The sequence below is a fragment of the Exophiala oligosperma genome (assembly GCF_000835515.1).
Source record: "Exophiala oligosperma strain CBS 72588 unplaced genomic scaffold supercont1.6, whole genome shotgun sequence".
NCBI classification, from domain to species: Eukaryota; Fungi; Ascomycota; class Eurotiomycetes; order Chaetothyriales; family Herpotrichiellaceae; genus Exophiala; species Exophiala oligosperma.
Window position 1 is genome coordinate 148,759 of NW_015622823.1, and position 20,664 is coordinate 169,422.

At 51.2% G+C, this 20,664-nt stretch overlaps 8 protein-coding genes across 11 annotated transcripts; 4 read left to right on the forward strand and 4 right to left on the reverse strand.

Annotated features, from left to right (window-relative positions):
• Nucleotides 1-315: 315 nt before the first annotated feature.
• On the forward strand, nucleotides 316-2,880 carry PV06_06531. 2 transcript variants are annotated; one of them, XM_016407661.1, is made up of 5 exons: nucleotides 316-930; nucleotides 1,079-1,272; nucleotides 1,357-1,471; nucleotides 1,535-1,654; nucleotides 1,713-2,880. In XM_016407661.1, exons 3-5 carry the CDS (start codon nucleotides 1,452-1,454, stop codon nucleotides 2,152-2,154), a joined length of 582 nt encoding a protein of 193 aa, XP_016261141.1. In that variant the 5' UTR covers nucleotides 316-930; nucleotides 1,079-1,272; nucleotides 1,357-1,451; the 3' UTR covers nucleotides 2,155-2,880. The 2 variants fall into 2 exon arrangements, with proteins under 2 accessions (XP_016261141.1, XP_016261140.1); XM_016407660.1 differs by having other exon boundaries at nucleotides 316-1,272.
• Nucleotides 2,881-3,550: 670 nt separating this feature from the next.
• On the reverse strand, nucleotides 3,551-8,267 carry PV06_06532 (uncharacterized protein). Its single transcript, XM_016407662.1, has 4 exons — nucleotides 8,169-8,267; nucleotides 6,269-8,115; nucleotides 5,970-6,072; nucleotides 3,551-5,713 (listed from the first exon to the last, which is right to left on the reverse strand). The coding sequence occupies exons 2-4, from the start codon at nucleotides 8,083-8,085 to the stop codon at nucleotides 4,262-4,264; spliced, it is 3,372 nt and encodes a 1,123-aa protein (XP_016261142.1). The 5' UTR covers nucleotides 8,086-8,115; nucleotides 8,169-8,267; the 3' UTR covers nucleotides 3,551-4,261.
• Nucleotides 8,268-8,621: 354 nt separating this feature from the next.
• Nucleotides 8,622-10,412, reverse strand: PV06_06533 (DNA-binding protein, 42 kDa). The gene is made up of 4 exons (XM_016407663.1): nucleotides 10,252-10,412; nucleotides 10,117-10,194; nucleotides 9,201-10,040; nucleotides 8,622-9,144 (listed from the first exon to the last, which is right to left on the reverse strand). The coding sequence occupies exons 1-4, from the start codon at nucleotides 10,349-10,351 to the stop codon at nucleotides 8,912-8,914; spliced, it is 1,251 nt and encodes a 416-aa protein (XP_016261143.1). The 5' UTR covers nucleotides 10,352-10,412; the 3' UTR covers nucleotides 8,622-8,911.
• A 303-nt stretch (nucleotides 10,413-10,715) lies between these two features.
• PV06_06534 lies at nucleotides 10,716-13,455 on the reverse strand. 2 transcript variants are annotated; one of them, XM_016407665.1, is made up of 3 exons: nucleotides 13,414-13,455; nucleotides 11,253-13,253; nucleotides 10,716-11,201 (listed from the first exon to the last, which is right to left on the reverse strand). In XM_016407665.1, exons 2-3 carry the CDS (start codon nucleotides 13,182-13,184, stop codon nucleotides 10,902-10,904), a joined length of 2,232 nt encoding a protein of 743 aa, XP_016261145.1. In that variant the 5' UTR covers nucleotides 13,185-13,253; nucleotides 13,414-13,455; the 3' UTR covers nucleotides 10,716-10,901. The 2 variants fall into 2 exon arrangements, with proteins under 2 accessions (XP_016261145.1, XP_016261144.1); XM_016407664.1 differs by lacking the exon at nucleotides 13,414-13,455 and having other exon boundaries at nucleotides 11,253-13,317.
• A 588-nt stretch (nucleotides 13,456-14,043) lies between these two features.
• On the forward strand, nucleotides 14,044-15,188 carry PV06_06535 (uncharacterized protein). Its single transcript, XM_016407666.1, has one exon. The coding sequence runs from the start codon at nucleotides 14,087-14,089 to the stop codon at nucleotides 15,077-15,079; it is 993 nt and encodes a 330-aa protein (XP_016261146.1). The 5' UTR covers nucleotides 14,044-14,086; the 3' UTR covers nucleotides 15,080-15,188.
• Nucleotides 15,189-15,385: 197 nt separating this feature from the next.
• On the forward strand, nucleotides 15,386-16,390 carry PV06_06536 (uncharacterized protein). The gene is made up of 2 exons (XM_016407667.1): nucleotides 15,386-15,730; nucleotides 15,825-16,390. Exons 1-2 carry the CDS (start codon nucleotides 15,667-15,669, stop codon nucleotides 16,238-16,240), a joined length of 480 nt encoding a protein of 159 aa, XP_016261147.1. The 5' UTR covers nucleotides 15,386-15,666; the 3' UTR covers nucleotides 16,241-16,390.
• Nucleotides 16,391-16,964: 574 nt separating this feature from the next.
• Nucleotides 16,965-18,895, forward strand: PV06_06537 (uncharacterized protein). Its single transcript, XM_016407668.1, has one exon. It carries the CDS (start codon nucleotides 17,333-17,335, stop codon nucleotides 18,638-18,640), a length of 1,308 nt encoding a protein of 435 aa, XP_016261148.1. The 5' UTR covers nucleotides 16,965-17,332; the 3' UTR covers nucleotides 18,641-18,895.
• Nucleotides 18,831-20,460, reverse strand: PV06_06538. Of its 2 annotated transcripts, XM_016407669.1 has the most exons (6): nucleotides 20,255-20,460; nucleotides 20,092-20,130; nucleotides 19,959-20,034; nucleotides 19,709-19,882; nucleotides 19,394-19,636; nucleotides 18,831-19,330 (listed from the first exon to the last, which is right to left on the reverse strand). In XM_016407669.1, the coding sequence occupies exons 1-6, from the start codon at nucleotides 20,273-20,275 to the stop codon at nucleotides 19,035-19,037; spliced, it is 849 nt and encodes a 282-aa protein (XP_016261149.1). In that variant the 5' UTR covers nucleotides 20,276-20,460; the 3' UTR covers nucleotides 18,831-19,034. The 2 variants fall into 2 exon arrangements, with proteins under 2 accessions (XP_016261149.1, XP_016261150.1); XM_016407670.1 differs by having other exon boundaries at nucleotides 20,092-20,460.
• Between the last annotated feature and the right edge of the window lie 204 nt (nucleotides 20,461-20,664).

The following is a 20,664-nucleotide window of genomic DNA, read 5'->3' on the forward strand; positions in this document are numbered from 1 at the left end:
CTCCGTAGAGCTTGACTTGTTTGGTACAAGACCACGCCTAGACTCACCAGGGCAGGTGAAGAAGGTGAGCAGAGAGGACCGAAGGCAAGGGGCCATATCAGCATCATTCACTACCTAAGAGACCTAATAAGAATAACACGGGTCGTGTAATATACATTAAAAGTAAAAGGCGCTGGACCGAGTGGTCGGGGAAGAAGTTGTTTGGGAAAGACAGGAAGGTCCTGCTGAAGATTCGAACCATTGGAAGGATAGACTTGTTGATGAGCAAAGTATCCGTTAATCCCTACCTACAACTTCCTTCGACTCCGTACTCTGGGACCCTCTATTTCTCCCTCTCTCTCTCCCTCCCACACTCTCCCAGCGCCCAGCAATTCTTCAGGGCTGCCACTGCCACTGCCACTTGCCAGTGTCAACGTCCAAAGTTCCTCATTCAGCCGTATTTTACCGGTACAAGACCCAGAACAAGTGTCTGTTGTTCAACAACAACAAGTCTACTGTCAACTACTCACACCATTCCACCACGTCTCCTGCGGGAACAAGTCTGATGTGCTGCTACTACCGACCCTAGTCAACAATCATCGACGTTTACGGAGTACTGACTATTCGTACGGAGTACAACACAAACACTTCGACCGCGGCCCCCAAACCATTGGGAGGGAGCCCCAAGTTCGCATTTCACCAATACTCGTCGTATCCATCATCTCATCTTGCATTCTTCTTCCTCATCCCTCTTTTCTACCTTCGGACCTCACTCTTGTCACTCTCAACAAAATCATTTCCGGCAAATGCTTCTGCTCTTCTTGACGAATCGAATACATCTTCTAGCTTGAACATATTATCTCTCTCTCTCTCTTGCTGGCCAATTCCTTCATTCCTGGGACCCGTTGACCGCCCTGTCCCACTCTTCCTGCGCCCTTGACTTACCACCATGTGAGTCTTTGATTCTTACTTTTTCCCTCTTATGTGGAAAAAGGAGGAGATGAAAAATGGAAAATATTGTCTAGTCGAAATTACAAAAAAAGAGACGGGAATTTGTGTGAATGTGAAGATGGAGGCTAATGTACACAATCCTGTCTAGTCGCATTGTTTCTTTCCGCCTGCCTGCGATTATCTGCACAATCGACAATAGAAGTCCTTGTCCTTCCCTACCGTACCTGGCTGACCGCCCTCTTCCTCCCGAGGTGAGGCGGTAATTGAGAGCGTGTCGGACCTCCATCTACGAGAAGCTCTGCACGCAAGACTTTGAATCTTTTTCACTCTTTCACTTTTCTGGTAAGCCCACAAAAATGTCGAAATCAATGGCCATGAAACAAAAGGCGCTTGACTTGAAACAAAAACTAAGGCATCCCTTTGCAGATCCTCCTCGTGCTCACAAGCCGATTCGGGTTCTCCAGGAATCTGAGATACGATTCGCGCGTGTTAACGACCGCTTCTACAACACATACAACGGGATGGTTGTAGCAACGATCAAGTGAGTGGCGGCGCTTTTTAGGCCGGTCGCCTCAACAGAACCCAGACACTAACAACAGACTAGATGTGTGGTTGTCGGTGACGGTGCGGTGGGAAAGACATGCTTGCTCATCTCCTACACGACAAACAAATTCCCCTCGGAATATGTCCCTACGGTGTTTGACAATTATGCCGTCACTGTTATGTGAGTTGCAATTCGATCCTGAGGATTGGGAGAGATGTATGCTGATATCGACAACCAGGATCGGTGATGAGCCATACACGCTGGGGCTGTTTGACACTGCCGGACAAGAAGATTACGACCGTCTTCGACCTCTGTCCTATCCCCAAACCGACGTCTTTCTGGTTTGCTTTTCCGTCACTTCTCCAGCGTCCTTCGAAAACGTCCGCGAGAAATGGTTTCCCGAAGTCCACCACCATTGCCCCGGGGTCCCCTGCTTGATCGTTGGAACTCAAACAGATCTAAGAGATGATCCGTCGGTCCGCGAGAAGCTAGCCAAGCAGAAGATGCAGCCGGTCCGCAAGGAGGATGGTGAGAGGATGGCCAAGGAATTGGGAGCAGTCAAATACGTCGAGTGCAGTGCCCTGACGCAGTACAAGTTGAAGGATGTCTTTGACGAGGCCATTGTGGCTGCTCTAGAACCACCGCCAAAGAAGAGTAGTAAAAAGTGCGTCATCCTATGACGGACTTGTCTTTGCTTCACTTGGCCATCTGTCCGTCAGTGGGGTTGTCTTTTCGCCAGCTTGATGATACAGCTCCGGTGTCAGGTTGTCCACACTAATTCCTCCTTGGAATGCAGCGACCAGGCAGTGTCGTCGCCGTGGCACTTTTCTCTTTTATCCCATTGTCCGCTTCCGACAGATATTTGATGTTGGAAAGACTTGGATGTCTTCTTGGACAACGAGCTACAATGATCATTCGGCCCCTTCTCTTTTTTGTTCCCTTCTACGAGTACAATTGCACACACTTGACACGTTTTTGTTCTACTGAGAGATCAACCTTCACCCTCGACCTGAAGAATTCGGCGTCGGGGGCAGTGCGTGGATCACACACAAGGGGGAGACGGCCATTCGGGGGAGCGAATTTTTCTTTTCCCCCCCTTTTCTTCTTCATGCGCGGGCTGGAGTCGAAGGCGTTTCAGGTCACTTTGCAGAGCAAGAAGATTTATGTCTGTCCCCTTTCTCCATTTCACATGCGGAGGAGTACTTAGGTTGGGTTTGCCATACTCTCGCTCGCTCGCTCGCACGCCTCGCAGGGATGGGGCTCATCAAATACATACACACACAATCAATCAATCAACAAAGTTGTGTCCCGGGGGTGGAACCTCGCGTGCTGCCTGTCTAGAGTTCTTCATTGCGAGTTCAGCATGGCCTGCTGAGGGAGGTATCCTAGAAGGCGTGTACATGTCGTCTCTCTCTCTCTCTCTCTCTCTCTCTCTCCTTCCTCAGGATGAATGATTATGCAGGCGAAGCTGAAGGAACGTCAATCGAAGCCGGGCTTCTTCGTTGTTGAGCCTTTTTTTTTCTCGAGAACTTCCGTTTTTTCCATCACTCCCATCCTCTGTATTGTCGTGCTTTATGACCAACCGTAAAATTCGCATTGAATTTACCCGCCCCTTCCTGGAGGGAGGGTACTGACTGACCCGAGGGACTTTGTGTACTCGACCTTCGAAACGAAACCGGTTCGTACTCGAAATCGTGATTCTCGGTCTGTGTATCGCGTCGACACGGACGTGTCTATTACGATACACGGAGTATACACATGTACCCTCGGCAAGGGCACGCGGTTTGAATGGAAAAGAAACGTACAATACAGTTCTACGGTGGTTGTTGGTCCAGTAACCATGCCATTTTGGTGTGTGTTTTCTTTTCCCTTTTTTCCTTTTTCCATCCCTCAAGGTCTCACATTCTCGAGTGTCAATCTCGCTCTTGACTCACTCGCCGACCCTAATATGGTCATCTTCCCTTTTCCATTTCCACACACAAACACCGGTCAAAGATACCGAGACTGACTGACTGAGGCGCAAGAATGACGGCCGTGTCGGAGGACACGAGACGTAAACCAGAAAGAAAGAGAAAGAAAAAAAAAAAGGGAAAAATCACCTGTTGTCACAATGAATTTCAAATATACAAAGTCTCCCTCCAGCTCCGAGCCCTTGTGAAGACCTCGTGAAGATCCCGAAGCCACCCTGAGACTCTCACTCCACACTCTCACGGCTGCTTCTTCTTCTTTTTCTTCTTCTTCTACTTGAGCTTGAGCCTTGACAAGACCTAGGCGCCGTAGGCTTATGATACCCATTACCCTCAAAGTGCCTCAATGTCTAGCTGGACTCATACCCTCTCCCAAAAGCACACAAATGTGGAAATCACAAGATTTTGCAAAGGTCAACTCCCCGCAATACTTGTGCGAGCACAAGTATTGCCCATCCATGGTTTTTTTCCCTCTGAGGCCCTCCTTTCAGAGTCGGTCACTAACCAGGCATGCTCAACCGCCCAGTAATCCACCCATCAATCGATCGATATTGTGTAAACCTCTCGGAATGAAAACATGAGAAAGCAAGAGAGGGCGCTCTGGTCCGTCGACGGTTCTTCAACAACAAAGGCTTCATCGAAGATGACTCTCAGCAAGGTAGGTGCAACAACAGCTTCCGATGCAAAAGGTGTTGCAAGTGTGGCACAATCCTTGACATGGTGATTGCTTTATTCAACTTGGAGCACATGTTGTCCTATCCCTTTGCACTGAACGAACGTTTGGAGAAATTAAATGACTAGCGTTGTTTGAGCAAAGACCTCAGGGCGACATCTCCATTTCGTTGTCGGCATCATCTTCCTCTCGATTAGCAGTGCCATCGGTAGGCCCATGAGGGTATTCCTGAGGCGTATCTCCATTGATCAATTTCGTTCCCAACATCTTCGACGTTGCGTTGTACGTAGAATCTGTTCCGTTGGGCACTGGGGATTCTGCTGTGGCAGGAGATGCAGAGGTGCGGCCTCCCAAAACAGCAAGTCTTTTGTTGATGAGATCTTGTAGACGAAGTAGTTGATTGAGCTCGTTACGCTCAACAGACTCAATCACCTCCTGGGGTGCTTCGCTGATGAGTCGATTCGTCAACTCTGCCAACGGGTTTCCAGAATAGCCATCGATACCCTTGCCAGACAAGTCGGCAAGCGATAAGACGGTCTGTTGTTCCTGAATGGAACGGTTTCGAAGAGCAGCGTTAGCCTTTGCGGTTTCTGTGATTGCTAGTGCACTCGCGCCAGTCCAGAAGTCGGGTTCTTTCATCGTGATCACTGTCTCTTGTGGAGGATGGTGCAAGACGGCACCATTCAGACGGTATTTCTTGTCGCGAATCTTCATCGGAGCATCCAAGATTCGGGGGAATTGATGATCCTCATACCAACTCTTCTTGACGCGATCAATAAAATCGAGTCGAATCGCTTTTTCGGGAACACGATATATTTTGCCCTCCATGTTGAATTCTTTCGTTCTATCAAGGCTTTCATCCTTCATGAGCTCAACTTCGATGATGCCATTGTTTCTGAATCCACGAGCGACGGGAACGTCCAATGGTATAGCGTTCTTCGGCTTGCGCAGACGTGGCAGACGTCCCATATCGCCCGGAGCGGCTTCAGCTTGGCGACCAAGAGCTGCCAGATCATGCTCGATGTGCAATGGGCATCGCCAGGACGAGCTCGGCTTCCAGTCAGCTCGACGTCGTGGAGGGATAGCAAGTGGCGGATCGACACAGTCCAGATGCCATTTAGCGGGACAAAAGTCGCAGGGGATAATGTCGCGCCCATTGGAGGTGTGACCACAATGATAGCAGATGATGAGGTTTCCTTTGCCGTCGCGAGTTTCTTTGTAATTGGGCTCTTCGATGAAACCAGCCCGATTCATCTTGACGGCATTGTTCTGGGTCCGCGGCAGTGCAACGTCTTCGTATTCACCCTCTTCGCCAGTCTTGACGCCTTCGAAATATTCCCGGACATCATGTGGGAGTGCAAAAGCCTTTGGTATGGTGTCATCGACTCGGCTAATGAGGGTTCCGAGAAGTCCCGTCGGCTTGGTTGTTGTTGATCTGGATCGCTTTGCAACACATTGAGGACAGAACCATTCGCCTTCGACCTCATCATCGGCATTCAAAGGCGGCTCCAAACAGGCATGATGGAACGAGTTTGTACAACCATCGCAGCAAAGAAGTTTTCCTTCGCCACCACACGATGCACAATATTCGTCGTTGTCCTGCCAATGAAAGTCAGTGACTGAGAGAAAGGGCATCAAACATCTGGCGCGAGGATGGCCTGCACAGGTGAGAGAATACAGATGATTTCAGGTGAAATATTCCTGGGCCGGCATTGTGGAACAGGGAAGAAGCAAATATCAGGGCAGAGAAAGTGATCAGAATGGGTCGAAGGTCGACAGGAAGGGGGAACAGCGAGCCAATCGTGGCAGCTGCAAAGGGGCCCGAAGAAAAGAGAAAATTGAATTTCTGGCTTACCACTTCAGCTCCCGAATCCGCGCCGTTGCCGATCGCAACATCTCGAGAAGGCCCCGCACGTGAAACCCCTGCGGTAATACCACCATTTTTAGGCTTGTTGGGTCTAGAGGAAGAGCATGTCAGTATTGTATTTCAGCCTAGGAAGGACGCTTGTAATGTGCACGGTGAGGTGACCGCGAGGACAGGATCGGCTGTGGTGCCCCCATCCTCGGCGGAGAAGAATGCATCCGAACACCCAATGCTGGACCATCATGGGAAGAAAACAGGAGAAAGTTCATCTTGCAGAGTAGTATACTTACGAAACCATCACACGCGCAGACTTTCGAGTGCCCTTTTGAAGTGGTGGAAATCTGGCAGCTCTTGGAGTTGCACCTCTAGACATCGCATTGGCCACTCCCGGTGGCGGAGGTGGTACAAAGGCTGGTCCGGGTGATGATGATATCGAGGTTGCAGTGTCGATATCGTCTGTATCGGGATCATTGTAGGCTTTGTATCTTCTGCGACTGTTTCCATTGACCAAGATGGTATCAGGCGGCACTGTCACCGGAGAAGAAAGCACAGCGCTGGAAGTTGCTAAGCCATTAGGATGGACCACGGGCGGTGGAGGTCTCTCATCCGGGTCAGGGACATCAGGGTGGCCGTGAACCAGTTCGCGTTCGTCACTTTCAGGTCGAGGAATTTGATTGTAATCATGAAAGCTTTCTTTGAGGAAATCCCGTTTACGCTGGCTGAGCTCGTCAATATCAAATTCCACTTCGTCTCGAGTTTTCTGTGATTTCCTAGAGGTGCCTCTGGGCACAGGAGTTGGATCGAGAAGCGATTGACTGCCGCTAGCTTCACGGTATGTCGCACTCGCAGCTGAACGAAGTCGGCTGCCCGTCACAGCCCGGTTTGCGGCTTGGCGATGGCTGACCGACCTGGAGCGCCGGCCATCATCACCACCAGGCACACGGGCCATAGGAGGAGCGTAATCATCAGGAAATGACTTGGCTGATGAGAGTGATGAATCACTTGATACGCTGCGTCCGCGCTTCCGCTTGTTAGGCGATGGAGTGGGCAGAAGAGATTGAGTTCGCAATGACGGATCGAGCGAGTTCAGATTGCGAGAGCTCGGTGAGGCAACAACAATCGTATCATCAGCCTGCGCAGCCGCTGAGGCCCGATTCATATTAAAATAGAGTGAGATTCGGGGGTTGGACGGTTGTGAAGGAGTCTTTGAGCCGAGATCAGGTTGAGTATGTTTTGATGAGCGGGGAGAAGTGATGGCGCTGCGTCGACGAGAAGAGGACTGATAAGGACTGACTGATATCTGACTTGATCGTCGGTGCTTTCTGACACCAGATTTAATGTATCGTTTGAAGACTTTGAATTGAGCAGGGCTGGGTGATTGCTGAACAACCGCCTCCACGACATTCCACAATTCAGGCATCACTTGAGCATCCTCACGGAGCTTTTGCAATCCGGGAACCAGATCTGAGGAGTCCTTGTCCTGAGCTTCCTGCAATGCGCGCTCGAGATGATTTTGAAGCCGATCTCGCCGCAAATGTTCTTGTATCGACGGAGGTTTGGGTTGTGTGTAGCCGGCTTGGGCGTTGTGCAATTTTGCCGGCGAAGGTGAGGAAGTCATAACTTGCGACATCTCTGCCACTTCTTTCCGAGGCGGTCGGCCACGCGGAGGACTCGAAAACACCACCGTATCTGACTGTTGAGGCAATTCCGGCGTATTATCTGACATGATTTCGGGTTCCAGGGGTGAAGCAACATCCATCTTTTCAGGGTCCGCCGACGTCGACGAAACCTCCTCTGCCTGCACAGGTGTCGGTCTGGGCGACGGCCGCACATAGTTGGTCACTTTCAGCTTTTGTAGCATGCGCTGGGTAGGAGGCACACCGAGCGGCTGCATGTTTTCCAGTACGCCGACTCGTTCCAGCCCTTTGGTGTCTTCGAAACTCGGGACCGCAGTCCGCACAGTAGGCTCGATCCAGGTGTCGAGATTCGTCTGTTGGCCATTTCTTGTCACCGAAGCCTCGACGGGCTTGGGCGTAACATCCTTCTCGCCGAACGTGGCGGGACTCGAGTAGCGGCTCGATCTGTGCCGCAGCGATCTCGTGGACATGCTTCTTCTTCTCCGCGCCACACGCGCCGACTGCAGGATGTTCAGTTCAGGGACACGTAAGGAGGAGGACACATGGGACTTACAGTAGCCCGTGAGAAGGCTCCGCGGCTTGGATGCGCTCAAGGGCAGATGTGAGAAGAAGGCGAAAAGATGTGTGATGGACGCAGATACAACCGTAACTAGCGAGGTGCGCGAGAGTTCAGCAAGTAGCAAGGGGCGCCGGGCCTATAGTGGGATTAGATTCGGAGCCTCCAAGGCTGAGATCTCCCTCCCCTTTTGCTTTTGTTTTTTTCCCTCCAGGCGCCACCACGGCCCTCAATGAACAATAGTGTGCGCTTCACTTCACTTCAAACTCGGCTGGACAGTAGAGAAAATTTTGAATAACGATAGTACCAGCCTCAAAATTTGTTTTATTCACTATCCATGTCACGCGAAGCCATCAACAATAGCCCACAGACCCCGTGACGTGGCAAGCGATCTACGGGGCTCCGACGAAGAATTCTACTCTACAAATTCTTATTAATCAAGTAGACTTTGCAATTGAACTCGATGCTTTTTATTTTCCTTGGATATCATGTATCTTCTCTAGCCCGTCTCATGCAATTCATGGGTCTATATCCATACATGGACCTCACAGGATCAAGTGCGAATGTTTCCAGCGGATACCTAGGTACTGACTTGAAACACGCTCCATCGACGTGACCCAAGGCCGCGGCCTGCAACCCAGCCTCGCTACCAGCGAAGGCCCGTCACAATTCGTTCATCAACCGGAGGAACAAGAATCGCGTCATGAAGGCGCATTTTGAACGGACGGCAGAATGATTGCTCATTCATCATCGCTGGAATCATCCGAGTCAGAGTCTGCTTCAGCCGCGGCGGCTTTCTTAACGGGCTTCTTCTTCTTTTTCTTGTTCTTGCTCTTTGAGCCAGTAGATTTGTTGGTTGGTCGCTCTAGGATCTTCAGAATCTCTTCGTCCTCAATCTTCTTATCGGATTTGATTGAGTCCAAGTCCAAAGCAGGAGGGGCTGCCAGACGAGTGAGCCCGTTCTTAGTTATAGCTGCGTGATGGTCAGTTAATCTCCCGTCAAAGTCTGCAGTCGTTCTTAAAACTCACCGATGGTAGTGAAAAGCCTCGAGACAGGGGAACCGTCAGCTTCAGCCGAGGGCTTGTACTCTCTGAGCACACCAGCCCGGACTGACTCGATCACGCCCACCTTTGCAGCTTTCTCATCCTCTAACTGACGGAGACTGAAGGGGAAGGTGCCGAATTTCTTGACAATTTCGGACAAGGTCTGCCGAGAACTAGGTCTCTTGAGTCCGTACGTTGTGTTGGTGCGTCTTAACAGAGTCGAGCGCTTGTCCAAGTCCTTCACTTTGCCAGATCCCAAGCTCATACCAACCTCAACACCCCAGACTTCGCCAACTTCTGGTGTGCCGTCACCTTTGGTTCCATCGTGGGGCGATAGGATGATCTTCTTCTTTCCCTCGATGTCATTGCGCTCAAACATCCAAGATGTGGTGTGCTGAACCACGTTCACATCATACGATTTGGCAATCTTTTCAACCAGAGCGGTGATTTTACTGTGGGTGGGTGGTTTCTCGGCGGCAGCTTTCGCCTTTTCTTCGTCTGAGCCTGTAGCCAGAAGTCCAGGAGGGATCATGAGTCTTAACAGCAGCTCGTTTGCATAGTGTGTGGCCAACAGCAGGTCGGCATCTCTGCCCGTGATCTCAGCCTTCTTCCCTTTCTCTTGCGGCACGACAACGGTGTCTCCCACAATGGCACCGAAGCCGCCAATCTGCGCACCCAGCTGGATCTTGACCAGCTCGCCGGCCTTGATAGTCATGGCGGCATCTTCGGCGTCGGATTTCAGAGGAGTGAAAGGCGTGATATGGCTGCTCGGGCTGATTGTGACAGGGGTGTTTGTGCTTTTCAAAACATTCTTTCCCTTGTAGACTGTAAAATTCTCTCCAGTCAGTCTCGTACCAGTTCAAGGAGGAAGGTGACTCGGCAAACCAAGCGTTGCACCTACCAGTGCTGAGCTTCTTCTCAACCAACTCATCTCCTCGCTCACACAGGTCAACAATCTTTTCGCCGTCGGCGAGCCATCCTAGAGAACTGTCAGTGTGTGCTGGCTCACGTGGGGGTCCCTCGCGGCTCCATTTACCAGTCACTTCCTTGAGGACCTCTGAAGCCACGCCAGCTGCGGTACGGAGCCGAGTCAAGTTGTCCGGGCTGAGCATAGTATCATCGACAGTGTCGGCCATCTTGACGGTGCGCACAGGTCGTGGGTTGAGGGAGGGTTGTTGTGTGCTATTTCAATGCGATGTTACCTCTACCAACCTGAATGTGCAGCGAACAACTCCAATGATGCACTGCGGGGTCTAGCCTCGAGTCTTGGCACTATCGAGCCCTACCAGGGACGAGTTACCGCAATACAAAGGCACCTAATGGTACAATAGGATTCAGCCTTGTCATCTGGGTTTGAACGTTACTGATCCATGTCTTACAGAAAGACATAGGGGCTGGTCTCAGAGAGAAACAAGCATCGTGGTAATATAGGACATCTCAATATTTTCCACCTTTGCCATGGCTCATCGTGGCGTGGGCCACTCCGCTACTCTACGGGCCACCACACAGTTGATTTACATCGGCACATGGCCAACTTCATAGACGCGGATGTAAAGCTTTGGTGGAATGTGTATTGTCGTACTTCTTGCATGACTGCATAAATGGAATATGGAGTATAACCAACAATAAGCACCTGCCAAAATTGTACATTTGCAAACATCTTCTTTTAACACAGTAATCAGAGTCTTAAGCAGCTCTTGCAACCCGTGCCTCCACCTGGGCTTTGTGCTGACGAGTAAGCACATGAGACTCGAAGTTTTCTGCTGTCATTCCTGGGCCAGCCATGTAAGTCTTTGCAGGGCAGTCGTGGCAACGGATACGCGGCACATATTTGTGTGCAAATGACCTATTCGCCTCGTTCGGGGCGACGAGCTTTTGTGTCCTGGGATCAACCGCCACGTGCTTCATCAGTGGCTCATAGATGTCATTGGGACGGTCCTGCTTAAGCCTTTCCAGGTCCTGAACGAGCCATGTTGGCGGAGCCGGCTACCTCAATGTCAGCATAGTTACAGAGTGGAGAGAAGTGTATGTACTTACTGCTGGATGGCTTGGGCTCGGAGGATGCCAGGTTGCATCCACAGCGCCCGGGACTTCCGCAGGAGCTGGAACAGGTGAAGGGGGAGGCGGCATGGCAGCAAGGTTCAAGGGCGTAGCCGATACGGATCGTGAATGTGTCCCGACTCGAGGACTGCCTTGATTAGATGCGGTGGAAATGCCCGCGCGATCCCTCAGTCGCTGCGAACGTGCCCATTCCCGTAATTTGGCTCTGCCGACTTTCAATATAACGACTAGCTTGTCTGCATTTGACTCTTCGTCATCGCTTTCTTCTTTATATTCTCGTTTTCGGGCCGAGGCTCTGCTTTCATGATGTGAAGGTGCAATCGATTCTGGCGTAGCTGAACGCACTGATGTGATACCAGAGAGATTGGAGCGGATGCCAGCAGTTGCCGAGAGCGCAGCGTTTCGTGCGCTTCTTATTCGAGTTCCCTGCTGCAAGAGGTGTGTAGGAATAGCAGGAGAATCTGGTCCCGACTCTTCGCTATCAGATTCGTCGGATTCTTCAAACCCGTCCCGCTGACCTGCTCCTCGAGCAGATCGCCGTGTAGCTTTGGGCACCCTGAAGATCCTACTTTCCTCCATACCTAATGCTCCTCCTGGAATAACGGAAGAAACGACAAGCGACCTTATCGTACGTTGTCTATCTTTGAGATCCGGTAGAGCAGGGCCGCCACGACGGTTCGTCGAACGTTTCTGTCTCCGCTGCTCCCTGGAAATAGAGAGTTCAGTCCGCTCCAGATCGGCCTCGTTGAGCTCATAAAGATATGGTGAATAATCTTTGGCAGATTGGTATGGGCGAAACGTGACAGGAATAGGAGATTGAAGGAAATTCTCTCTGAGGTCGGGATCTTCAATTGGCCGGCCGTCAAATGGATATCCGGTAATATGTAGAGACTTCGAAAATAGTTGACTTTGTTCGCGAATTGAATGAGCAATAGCAGTTGTGAATTCTCCTGCCAATGCCAAATCATTGGTCATCTGTCTCGCAAATTCCTCTGGTGAATTGTAGGGGTTATTGATCTCCCACTCGAATTGATCGATCAAGGTGTTTTGGCCGATCGTTATGTTGAGCTTAATAAGGATGCGCATTTCATCGTTTTTATAAGCCGAGTAGGGCAGCGATGGCTCCGAGGGCTCTTCATCGCCATATATTTGGGGACAGTAATCGCTGATTTGTTCCCGTATGCTATGTGCGACAGATTGGATTAGCGGACGGCATTGGTGAATCTCGAGGCCAAAGTCTTCAACTAGTTTCTCAGCGAAGTAGTCGATTGATGTCAACCGATCATTGATATTCCAAGTGAAGGTGTCACGCAGTTTTATTTTGCCCCAGTCAATATCAAGCCGGATGGGGACGAGCTCTTCGCTTTGCTCGGCCTGGTTGAGCTGTTCTTTCCTAGATATCCGTGGAAGCAATGTCGTTCGCTTACCAGGCCTTCGCTGACGAGGGTATACGATGGGGTCGCGCAGGGTTCTGTCGTCGGTTCTCGGGTTGCCAAAACCTGCATAGCCGTATCCAAAGATAGACCCTGGATCATGGTCACGTTGAGGGCGCAAGGTTTGGTATAGTGCCAGCTCTTGTTTCTTCTCTTGCGCCAGCAGCGGGTGATTGAGCTGCTCTGCTAGGAGGCCTTTATAATGGTATTCGTGTTGAACATATTCATCAGCCTGTATACGCTCGACGGGAGTGTCGCGTTTGCGTTTTAAATTGCGATCCGGACTGGGACTATCGCGACGGCCATTGGACTCTGTAGGAGTGGCATCCTTCGCGATCTCGATGCCTGAAGCAGCTAACACCTCCTTGGCCTTTTCCTTCCCTTGCGCTATAGTATCGGCAGTGTTGGAGGTCGCATTGGATGAAATTTCTACGGGCGCGGCCACCGCAGTCGCACCATCGGGGGAGTTGCTCATGGCGACGACATATCACTTGGGAGGTATTGTATATGCTGTATGATGGTAAATGGGCGCGTTGACGCGTTGCTGATGATAGAAGTCAGTCATTGCGAGCAAAGTCAGGATGAAACTGTGGAAAAGGAGGCTGGGGACTGGACGTGGTGGTGAGAACCCATCACCATCACGGGCAGACATCACCGAGTACTCGAAAACGACATGAAAAGCATCGGAACAGATGAATACATACCAAAACTGGGCGCGATCTAATAGTACGATGGGCAGAAACGTGTCTGGGATGTGATCACTTCTCGTCAATCCGCAAACTGCGCCGCAGGTTTCGCCCTCGGAACAAATCCACCCCAATCAGGTTTAGCTCGGGAAATCTCAGGATCCAGCCTCCTCTTTCATCTAACGAGTAGTGCTCTGATCCCGGGCCTACTCCATTCGTAAGGAACTACAGCAAATACGAGGCAACTTACGGAATATCTGTAGCCAGGTCCCTTACAGTCCCCTAGGCATCGGGTCTACGTTTCAGCATGAAATTGACTCACTACGCGGCTCTAGGCCAGGGTTTCGTTTTTCTGACTCTGTCAGCCATGTCATTTGAAATCCACCGACTTTGGCCTCAATCGAAAGACCGGTTTTGTAGGCTTTGCGGTTCTATCGGAATCAGTGCTAGAGTCCAATGTGAGTTCTGGGAATACTTAAATTCAGCCCTGTCTGTCTGTACTACATACGGAAGCTGTGGTCCAAAACAAGAGCAAATACGATTGATATGTTTGTGGGCTCGGATATTTCTGGAATCTGGGGAAATAGATATATATATATTTTTGACTCTGTGTCATCTCCTTCTCCTCAACTGAAGATCTCTGTTACCTTTCATTTCTTTTAGTCTAAGTCATTTTGTAAACCATCTCAGCATGGGCGACGCATCAACATCTGAAAACATCAACGGACAGAATAGGCTTGATCACAATGGTCTTCCCCTGCGCATCCTCACCCACAATATTCGCTATGCAAACGAGAACCCTGACAGACATGAACGGAAATGGCCAGAGCGCTTCTCCCATCTATCGAGCCACTTCAAATATCACACGCGCCAACACTTCTCACCGCCATCGACGATAGTTTGCATGCAGGAAGTCCTGCATGTACAACTTCAAGACCTGATGCGGCACACTTTCAACTCCTCACATCCCGCTGATTGGGCCTCGGTCGGCGTGGGTCGTGATGACGGTGCAACGAAAGGCGAATACAGTCCTATCATCTTCAGGCAGAGTGCGTGGCAGTGCATTCATTCCGAAACAGTATGGCTAAACGAGACGGGCGAAGTTGGCAAAAAAGGTTGGGATGCATCAAGCATTCGGATTCTGACCTGTGCTACCCTCAAATCCCGAGTCGATCCATCAGCCCCAACTGGTTCGCCAGCCAACAAGACGATCCTCGCCATGAACACACATCTGGATGACCAGGGAGAAGTCTCCCGTCGTGAATCTGCAAAACTGATCTTGAGACACACTGAGCGATGGCAAGCTCAGTACTCGCCAGATTTCACCTTCTTGACAGGGGATCTCAATAGCAGACCGAGTGGGGACGCATACCATATTCTCAATGCTCCGGGGTCTGGGCTTGTAGATACACGAAAGCTAATCCCTGATGACAACAACAATGGCACAATCTACGCGTATGGCAACGAAAGGACGTTCACAGGGTTCAAAGGCGATCCAGGAGCCGGTGGAAAGCACCGAATTGATTTCGTTCATTTGGGTATCTCAAAACAGGTGGACGAGAAAGCGGTCGATTTGGAGAAGGTGAGGGAAATGATCCAAGCATATGGAGTTTTGCCCAATCGCTTCGATGATCAGGTCTGGATGAGTGATCATCGGGCCGTCGTTGTCGACCTATTAGTCTGATTTCGGGTTCTTTGAACTCTGTAGAGGAATGGGCTGGATGTACTGCGTTATCCGAGGATACAATTTCAAAGGCTAGAGCATGAGAATGACCAGCGCGGCTCAATAATGACTTGCAAGATGACCTGACAATGCCGTTGGTGTAGCACTGCGAGATACTCTAGCACTCTACCGCAGGGAACGTTGGGGTGCCAGAAAAGGGCACGTCGAGTCAATACTCCACAGATTATTGGTTTGCATGACTCGTGTCAATATTTACCGGCTCCCTGCGCAGTCGCTTTGTCTTGCGCAGAACGAGCTCCAAGACATCGCCAGAGACACCTACCACAATCTACTGTTTTATATGTGACCTCCTTCGTCTACGGTTGTCTGCCGATAGCACCTGGCTATTTTCATTATTCCACACTACGATCGAATGTCGTGTATGGAGGGGGCCTCTACGTCAATGCACTGAAACATTGTAATTCTTCCCGATTATAGGCGAGGCAGCCAATATCACAGGGTGTCAAGAGCTTGTTCGGCGCCTTGAAGAGCCAAGTCGAAAGCCACAATACGCCTACATCGATGGAACAAAGAGTTCTCCGGGAGAGATGGATTCGACCGTGAAACGAGACACGGGCTCGGAGGCAGTGCCATCTGCAAAGTTCTTACAAGGTACGTCTTCGGCTGAAGCACAGCCCGTGGTTCTGGCGTCGTCTGCGACGACTGCGCCGAAGTTTTTGAGACACTACGAGCTAACAAGTCGTAGCAAGAATCACGGCTCTTTCCACCACGTTGATCAAGCGATTGGAAAACATCTTTGCAGTGGCTCTGGATGAGACGGGCTCAGGTTCTACTTTTCCTCCCGGGGGTAATGATGCCCCAGCACCTGCATCCTTGACAGAAACCTCGATCCAGCAGTTTCAGCTGGACGTCGAATCCACAGCGGTCATCCGAGCCGCGGAAGAGATCATGATGTTGACGCGCACATTGAAGGAGATCTGGCTGTTTGGTGGGCTGGACACACTAGAAGAGGATCGTCATAATGAAAGAGATGAAGCGATGCGAAAAAGGATGGACGAGGACATCAAAGTAGTTGAGGATGGATTCAGACGATTCTTGGAAAAGTACGAGACTGCCATCGAGGTAGACACGAATAGTACGCGTAAGGCAGTTGAGGCATAATCATCGAGCATCAAGCACTCGTGCTCGGTTTTGGATGCACACGGGCGCGTAACTAAAGACAGCCAAGGAAACCTCGAAGTGTCCCATTTAATGCAAGATGCGCATAAGGCGAAATAGCTGGAGAAATGAGAGGACGCGTACGAGTATCGAAAGAAGTGCTCCATACGTCAAGTACCTCAAACAGCTCCTACTCGTAATCCTTGGAAGGACCTCAAGGTAAGTCGTCCCTCCGTAGGTGGCTTGGTAGGTTCTCTAGGTCGGTACCTTTACTGCGTACTCGCTGTAGATATGCAAACTACGAGTGCTACTACGTATGGTCATCGAGCCCCGATGCACTCGGATGGATTTCTCAGTCGATCTCGAAAGAAAAAGATACACCTCCCACCCAATCATCATTCGGTTTTCCCTGACCTCGACTGAGAATTAAGCGAAAATCTCGATCTCCATGACCCTTTATTACTCCGTATGGACTGTGATTTACTCCAAAGGAGCGATCAATGGTTTCACATTGGTTTCCGGATGAACTTTAGTCGAAATAGATGCAAGTGGAAGATTTGATACTCCACCTCCCAACGCCTGGCCATCTTTTGGTCCCAGAGATAATAACTCCGCAGCCCAAAAAAACATAAAATGGGGGGTGGTCAGTGGCCTGACCCCCCCTCGCATACAGTGGCCGGTCTAGAACCTCCATCGCTTTTTCTCTTGACAACGCACATCTCCCTCTCTCTCATCGAGCCCCAAATGGGCAACATACCTAGGGGATCTGTGACAAGATCTAGACGGTCATAATACTACTGCCCTGCAGACTTCTAGCCTTGGAGGGTTTTTGTCTCTCTACCGATCGCTTCAAAACCACCCGACACGCAACATTGTGTTTCTGTGTACCAATACTCCGTACATGTTTATTATCGACATACGTGTATAATACAAACCAAAGGGTGGCAGTATACGACCAGCCACAACCCGAACAACGCGCTTTTTGGATACCTCGCTGCTTGTACTCTGTACGGATACGACCCAACAAAAAAAGAAGCATTACTACTACCGTGACTTGTTGACCTCGAATCACACTACGAAAAGAACGAAGAAAGGATGACCACTATACCGACTCCTCCATCGACAACTTTGTCCGGGCCACCGTCGCCGACTGAAAGGCACATTACCGTGTCATTCGTCGATCCCTTTGACGGAACCGTCCCCGACGACGAGGACGACGACATGTCTGCTGCCACGAAACGAATCATCAAGACAACCACAACCACCATCACTCCCATACGAATACATCCCAAACCCATATACTTGATAGTCGCGACGAGTCTCAATCCACCCATGGGGATTGGGAACAATGGAGACCTTCCCTGGCCCCCCATCAAAGCCGACATGGCCTTTTTTCGAAAAGTCACTTCTCACGTTTCTCCTCCGACCGAGCAGGCGTCATCATCACGCATGTTCAACGCCGTGGTCATGGGCCGAAAGACCTGGGAGAGTATTCCGCCGAAATTTCGACCGCTCTCCGGTCGACTGAACGTCATCATCACGCGCGGCAAATCAAGCGACCTGGGTTCACGGATCATCGAAGACTTGAAGTCGTCCAACGATGGGGCAGCATGGTCTCTGCATGAATTCGCGACGAGGTCGAAACCGTCCAAATCGAAGACAAGCAGCAAAAACTCGACGAGTGCCATACTGACGCCTCCCCCGTCAGCTCCGTCCCAGGCGGCGCCGATCCTGATCTCGCCATCTTTACAATCCATACTCACTTTACTGTCGAACCCGTCGGCGGTAGCGGACCCAACCTCAACCTCGAAACCCGCGACCTCGGGTCCTCCACCGTCCCTGACCGTCAACAAGATCTTTTGCATCGGTGGCGCCGAGATATACCGTCAGATCCTTTCCATGTCTTCCGCCTACACGGATCGCTACCCTCTCCAGAAAAGATCGACGAACCAGATCGACTCCGAGACGGACACCGACACGGACGGCGAAGGCGACAGCACCGACTTTGACGTGCGCATCCTGCAGACCCAAGTCCGCAAGGTGGTACCTCCTCCTCCGCCACCCGACTCATCGTCACCGTCATCTCCCGCGACACTTTCCAGACAACACACCTCGTCGGAACCGGATTTCGAGTGCGACACCTTCTTCCCCGACCTGTTGCCGGCAGACCCGGGCATCAAGTCGGCCAAGTGGAAACCTCTGCCCGCCGAGTGGTTGGACGAATGGGTCGACGGGATCGAGTTGCCGCAGGCACGACAGACCTCGACCCGAGCGGACTCGAACGCTGGTGGAGGCTGGTACAGGGACGAGAAGACCGACATCGAGATCCGCGTGGTCGGTTGGGAGAGGAGAGGAGCCAGGAGTGATTCGGTCATCAGCCTCCCCAGGGATTTCAGGCCTTGAAGAGAGATTCGGAAGGAATGGTGTTTGGTGGACCAAAAAGGGCCGGCCAGGATGTCATCATCTAAAATTTGTCAATCAGCTATTCACAGGTTAAAACTTGGACATGGCAGATGGAAAACAAAAGTAACGAGGATTCTTGGAAAGACAGGACAAGTATTCGACCACTGCCATCTGATTGTTTGCAAAATCACGGGCAAATGCACTTGATTACAGGTACTCAGGTAGCAGACATTTGGCAAGCTTGGATAGTCATAATGCATACATTGCTCCGACTAACCTGACTACCTCTTTACAGACATTTACCTATGATAAGGTCCTGATGATATTCTCCAGTCCTGGTCATTCGTCTCATGTGTGAGGGTGGACAAACTGCCCAATTACTCAGCAGTCAACCTCAATAGTCATTGCTGTTGTCGCCATATCCTCCGGCATCTCCTCGCTTCTCAGCACCTTTCTGCCTCAACTTGTCATTGTTGAACAAATCGCCAGCCTTCTGCATGAGCTTTCCTGCTGTGCTATCGTTGTTACCACCACCCTGCGAACCACTATCGTCTCCATACCCTCCAGAGCTGGCGCCATATCCACCGGACTGTTGACCGCCGGTGCGGCCTGAGCCCGTCCCGTACTGATCATCCCGGCCCGTGGTCGCGCCACCAGTCGCACCTGCGCTTCCATAGGTGTCGTCTTGACCTGTAAAGAGGCAACGTTAGCTTTGGGGTCAGAGTACTCGGCGTCTTCCTGTAGGACACGTACCCAGGCCACCACCAGACTGACCAGATGAGCCGTACGAGTCATCACCCCCACCATATCCGCCACCACCACCGCCAGTACGGCCAGAGGAACCATACGAATCAGTGTTGCCGCCACCGTATCCACCGGTAGTGCCAGAAGAGCCATACGAGTCGTCGCCGCCACGTCCAGAGCCTGTTCCGTACTGGTCTCTGCCGGATGTTGCACCTCCAGTCGCGCCCGAGCTACCATAGGTATCATCTGAACCTTTTTGACACTATCAGTCCCCCTTCTCACAGTACACACGCAGTTGTGGACAACCACCGACAAACAACTTACCTAAACCACCGCCGGTGCGACCAGAGGAGCCGTAAGAGTCATTGCCGCCGCCGTAGCCTCCTCCTGAACCACCGAGGGACTGGTCTCCGCCGCGGCCGGAGCCCATGCCATATTGATCACCTCCAGAAGTGGCACCACCGGTTTGGCCACTGCTGCCGTATGTATCGTCGGAGCCTGGAGTAGCTTCTTGTCAGACTGGGATTGCTTCTGGGGTGATGAGGATGGAGAGGTAGTAAGGAGGGAAACTGACCTAAGCCGCCTCCGGTCCGGCCAGAGGAGCCATAGCTGTCGTCGCCGCCAAAGCCACCTTGACGTCCGCTCGATCCCTGACGAGGTCAGTCATGGAATGTTCCGGGGGGAAGGAGTAGAGGATATTCACGTACATAGCTGTCATCACCACCGTAGCCACCACCTCCACGTTGCTGCAAAATGTGTTAGTTGACAAGACACACGGCACGATTGGAACGTTTGCCATAGATATAGGGTTGGGGTTATGGGTATGGGTATGGGCAGATAGTTTCATGAGTGGCTGGTTAGCTGGCATACATTGTCGTCGTTGTAAGACATGATGGTTATCTTGATCTTGCTTTTGTGAGGTTTCTTTGCTTGAGTATCACTCTTGAGAAGAAAAAAAGAATCCAAAGATCAGATTTGGGTGTGTCTCTCTGGCAAAACAAAGCGGTGGCTTCCCGGAGCAATATATACCTACCGCACCCACCTTCTGAGAGCAAGAGACCCAGTGTCACCTTCCCTCCCTACACCCCCCCTCCATCAGCCCTGCTCCTCCCTCAACATACCATCACGTCAGTGCCCCAAAGATGGCACGGAAAAAGCCTCGACCAGCCCACCAGGCCACGCCTACGTAAGTCCACGCGGCATCAGCCAATGACCCGATAAAACGCGGGGTCGTGGAACAGGGCACTGGTGTAGCAAACAGCTGAGCATGTATGCGAGAG

Excerpts from the sequence above, each read along its gene's own strand:
- PV06_06538 (XM_016407669.1), bottom strand. The coding sequence starts at position 20,275 with ATGTCTTACAACGACGACAAT. Across the intron at positions 19,637-19,708 it reads TCGCACCGGCGGTGGTTTAG|GTTCAGATGATACCTATGGT; the intron begins GTAAGTTGTTTG and ends AGTGTCAAAAAG. Across the intron at positions 19,331-19,393 it reads TCAGTCTGGTGGTGGCCTGG|GTCAAGACGACACCTATGGA; the intron begins GTACGTGTCCTA and ends GCCTCTTTACAG.
- PV06_06532 (XM_016407662.1), bottom strand. The coding sequence starts at position 8,085 with ATGTCCACGAGATCGCTGCGGCACAGATCGAGCCGCTACTCGAGTCCC. Across the intron at positions 6,073-6,268 it reads TCTGCGCGTGTGATGGTTTC|ACCCAACAAGCCTAAAAATG; the intron begins GTAAGTATACTA and ends CTCTTCCTCTAG. Across the intron at positions 5,714-5,969 it reads CGGATTCGGGAGCTGAAGTG|GACAACGACGAATATTGTGC; the intron begins GTAAGCCAGAAA and ends TTTCATTGGCAG.
- PV06_06531 (XM_016407660.1), top strand. The coding sequence starts at position 1,452 with ATGGTTGTAGCAACGATCAA. Across the intron at positions 1,472-1,534 it reads ATGGTTGTAGCAACGATCAA|ATGTGTGGTTGTCGGTGACG; the intron begins GTGAGTGGCGGC and ends ACAACAGACTAG. Across the intron at positions 1,655-1,712 it reads AATTATGCCGTCACTGTTAT|GATCGGTGATGAGCCATACA; the intron begins GTGAGTTGCAAT and ends ATCGACAACCAG.
- PV06_06537 (XM_016407668.1), top strand. The coding sequence starts at position 17,333 with ATGACCACTATACCGACTCCTCCATCGACAACTTTGTCCGGGCCACCG.
- PV06_06535 (XM_016407666.1), top strand. The coding sequence starts at position 14,087 with ATGGGCGACGCATCAACATCTGAAAACATCAACGGACAGAATAGGCTT.
- PV06_06533 (XM_016407663.1), bottom strand. The coding sequence starts at position 10,351 with ATGGCCGACACTGTCGATGATACTATGCTCAGCCCGGACAACTTGACT. Across the intron at positions 10,041-10,116 it reads TGAGAAGAAGCTCAGCACTG|TCTACAAGGGAAAGAATGTT; the intron begins GTAGGTGCAACG and ends AGAATTTTACAG. Across the intron at positions 9,145-9,200 it reads GAGGCTTTTCACTACCATCG|CTATAACTAAGAACGGGCTC; the intron begins GTGAGTTTTAAG and ends ACCATCACGCAG.
- PV06_06534 (XM_016407665.1), bottom strand. The coding sequence starts at position 13,184 with ATGAGCAACTCCCCCGATGGTGCGACTGCGGTGGCCGCGCCCGTAGAA. Across the intron at positions 11,202-11,252 it reads CGAGCCCAAGCCATCCAGCA|CCGGCTCCGCCAACATGGCT; the intron begins GTAAGTACATAC and ends ACATTGAGGTAG.
- PV06_06536 (XM_016407667.1), top strand. The coding sequence starts at position 15,667 with ATGGATTCGACCGTGAAACGAGACACGGGCTCGGAGGCAGTGCCATCT. Across the intron at positions 15,731-15,824 it reads ATCTGCAAAGTTCTTACAAG|CAAGAATCACGGCTCTTTCC; the intron begins GTACGTCTTCGG and ends AACAAGTCGTAG.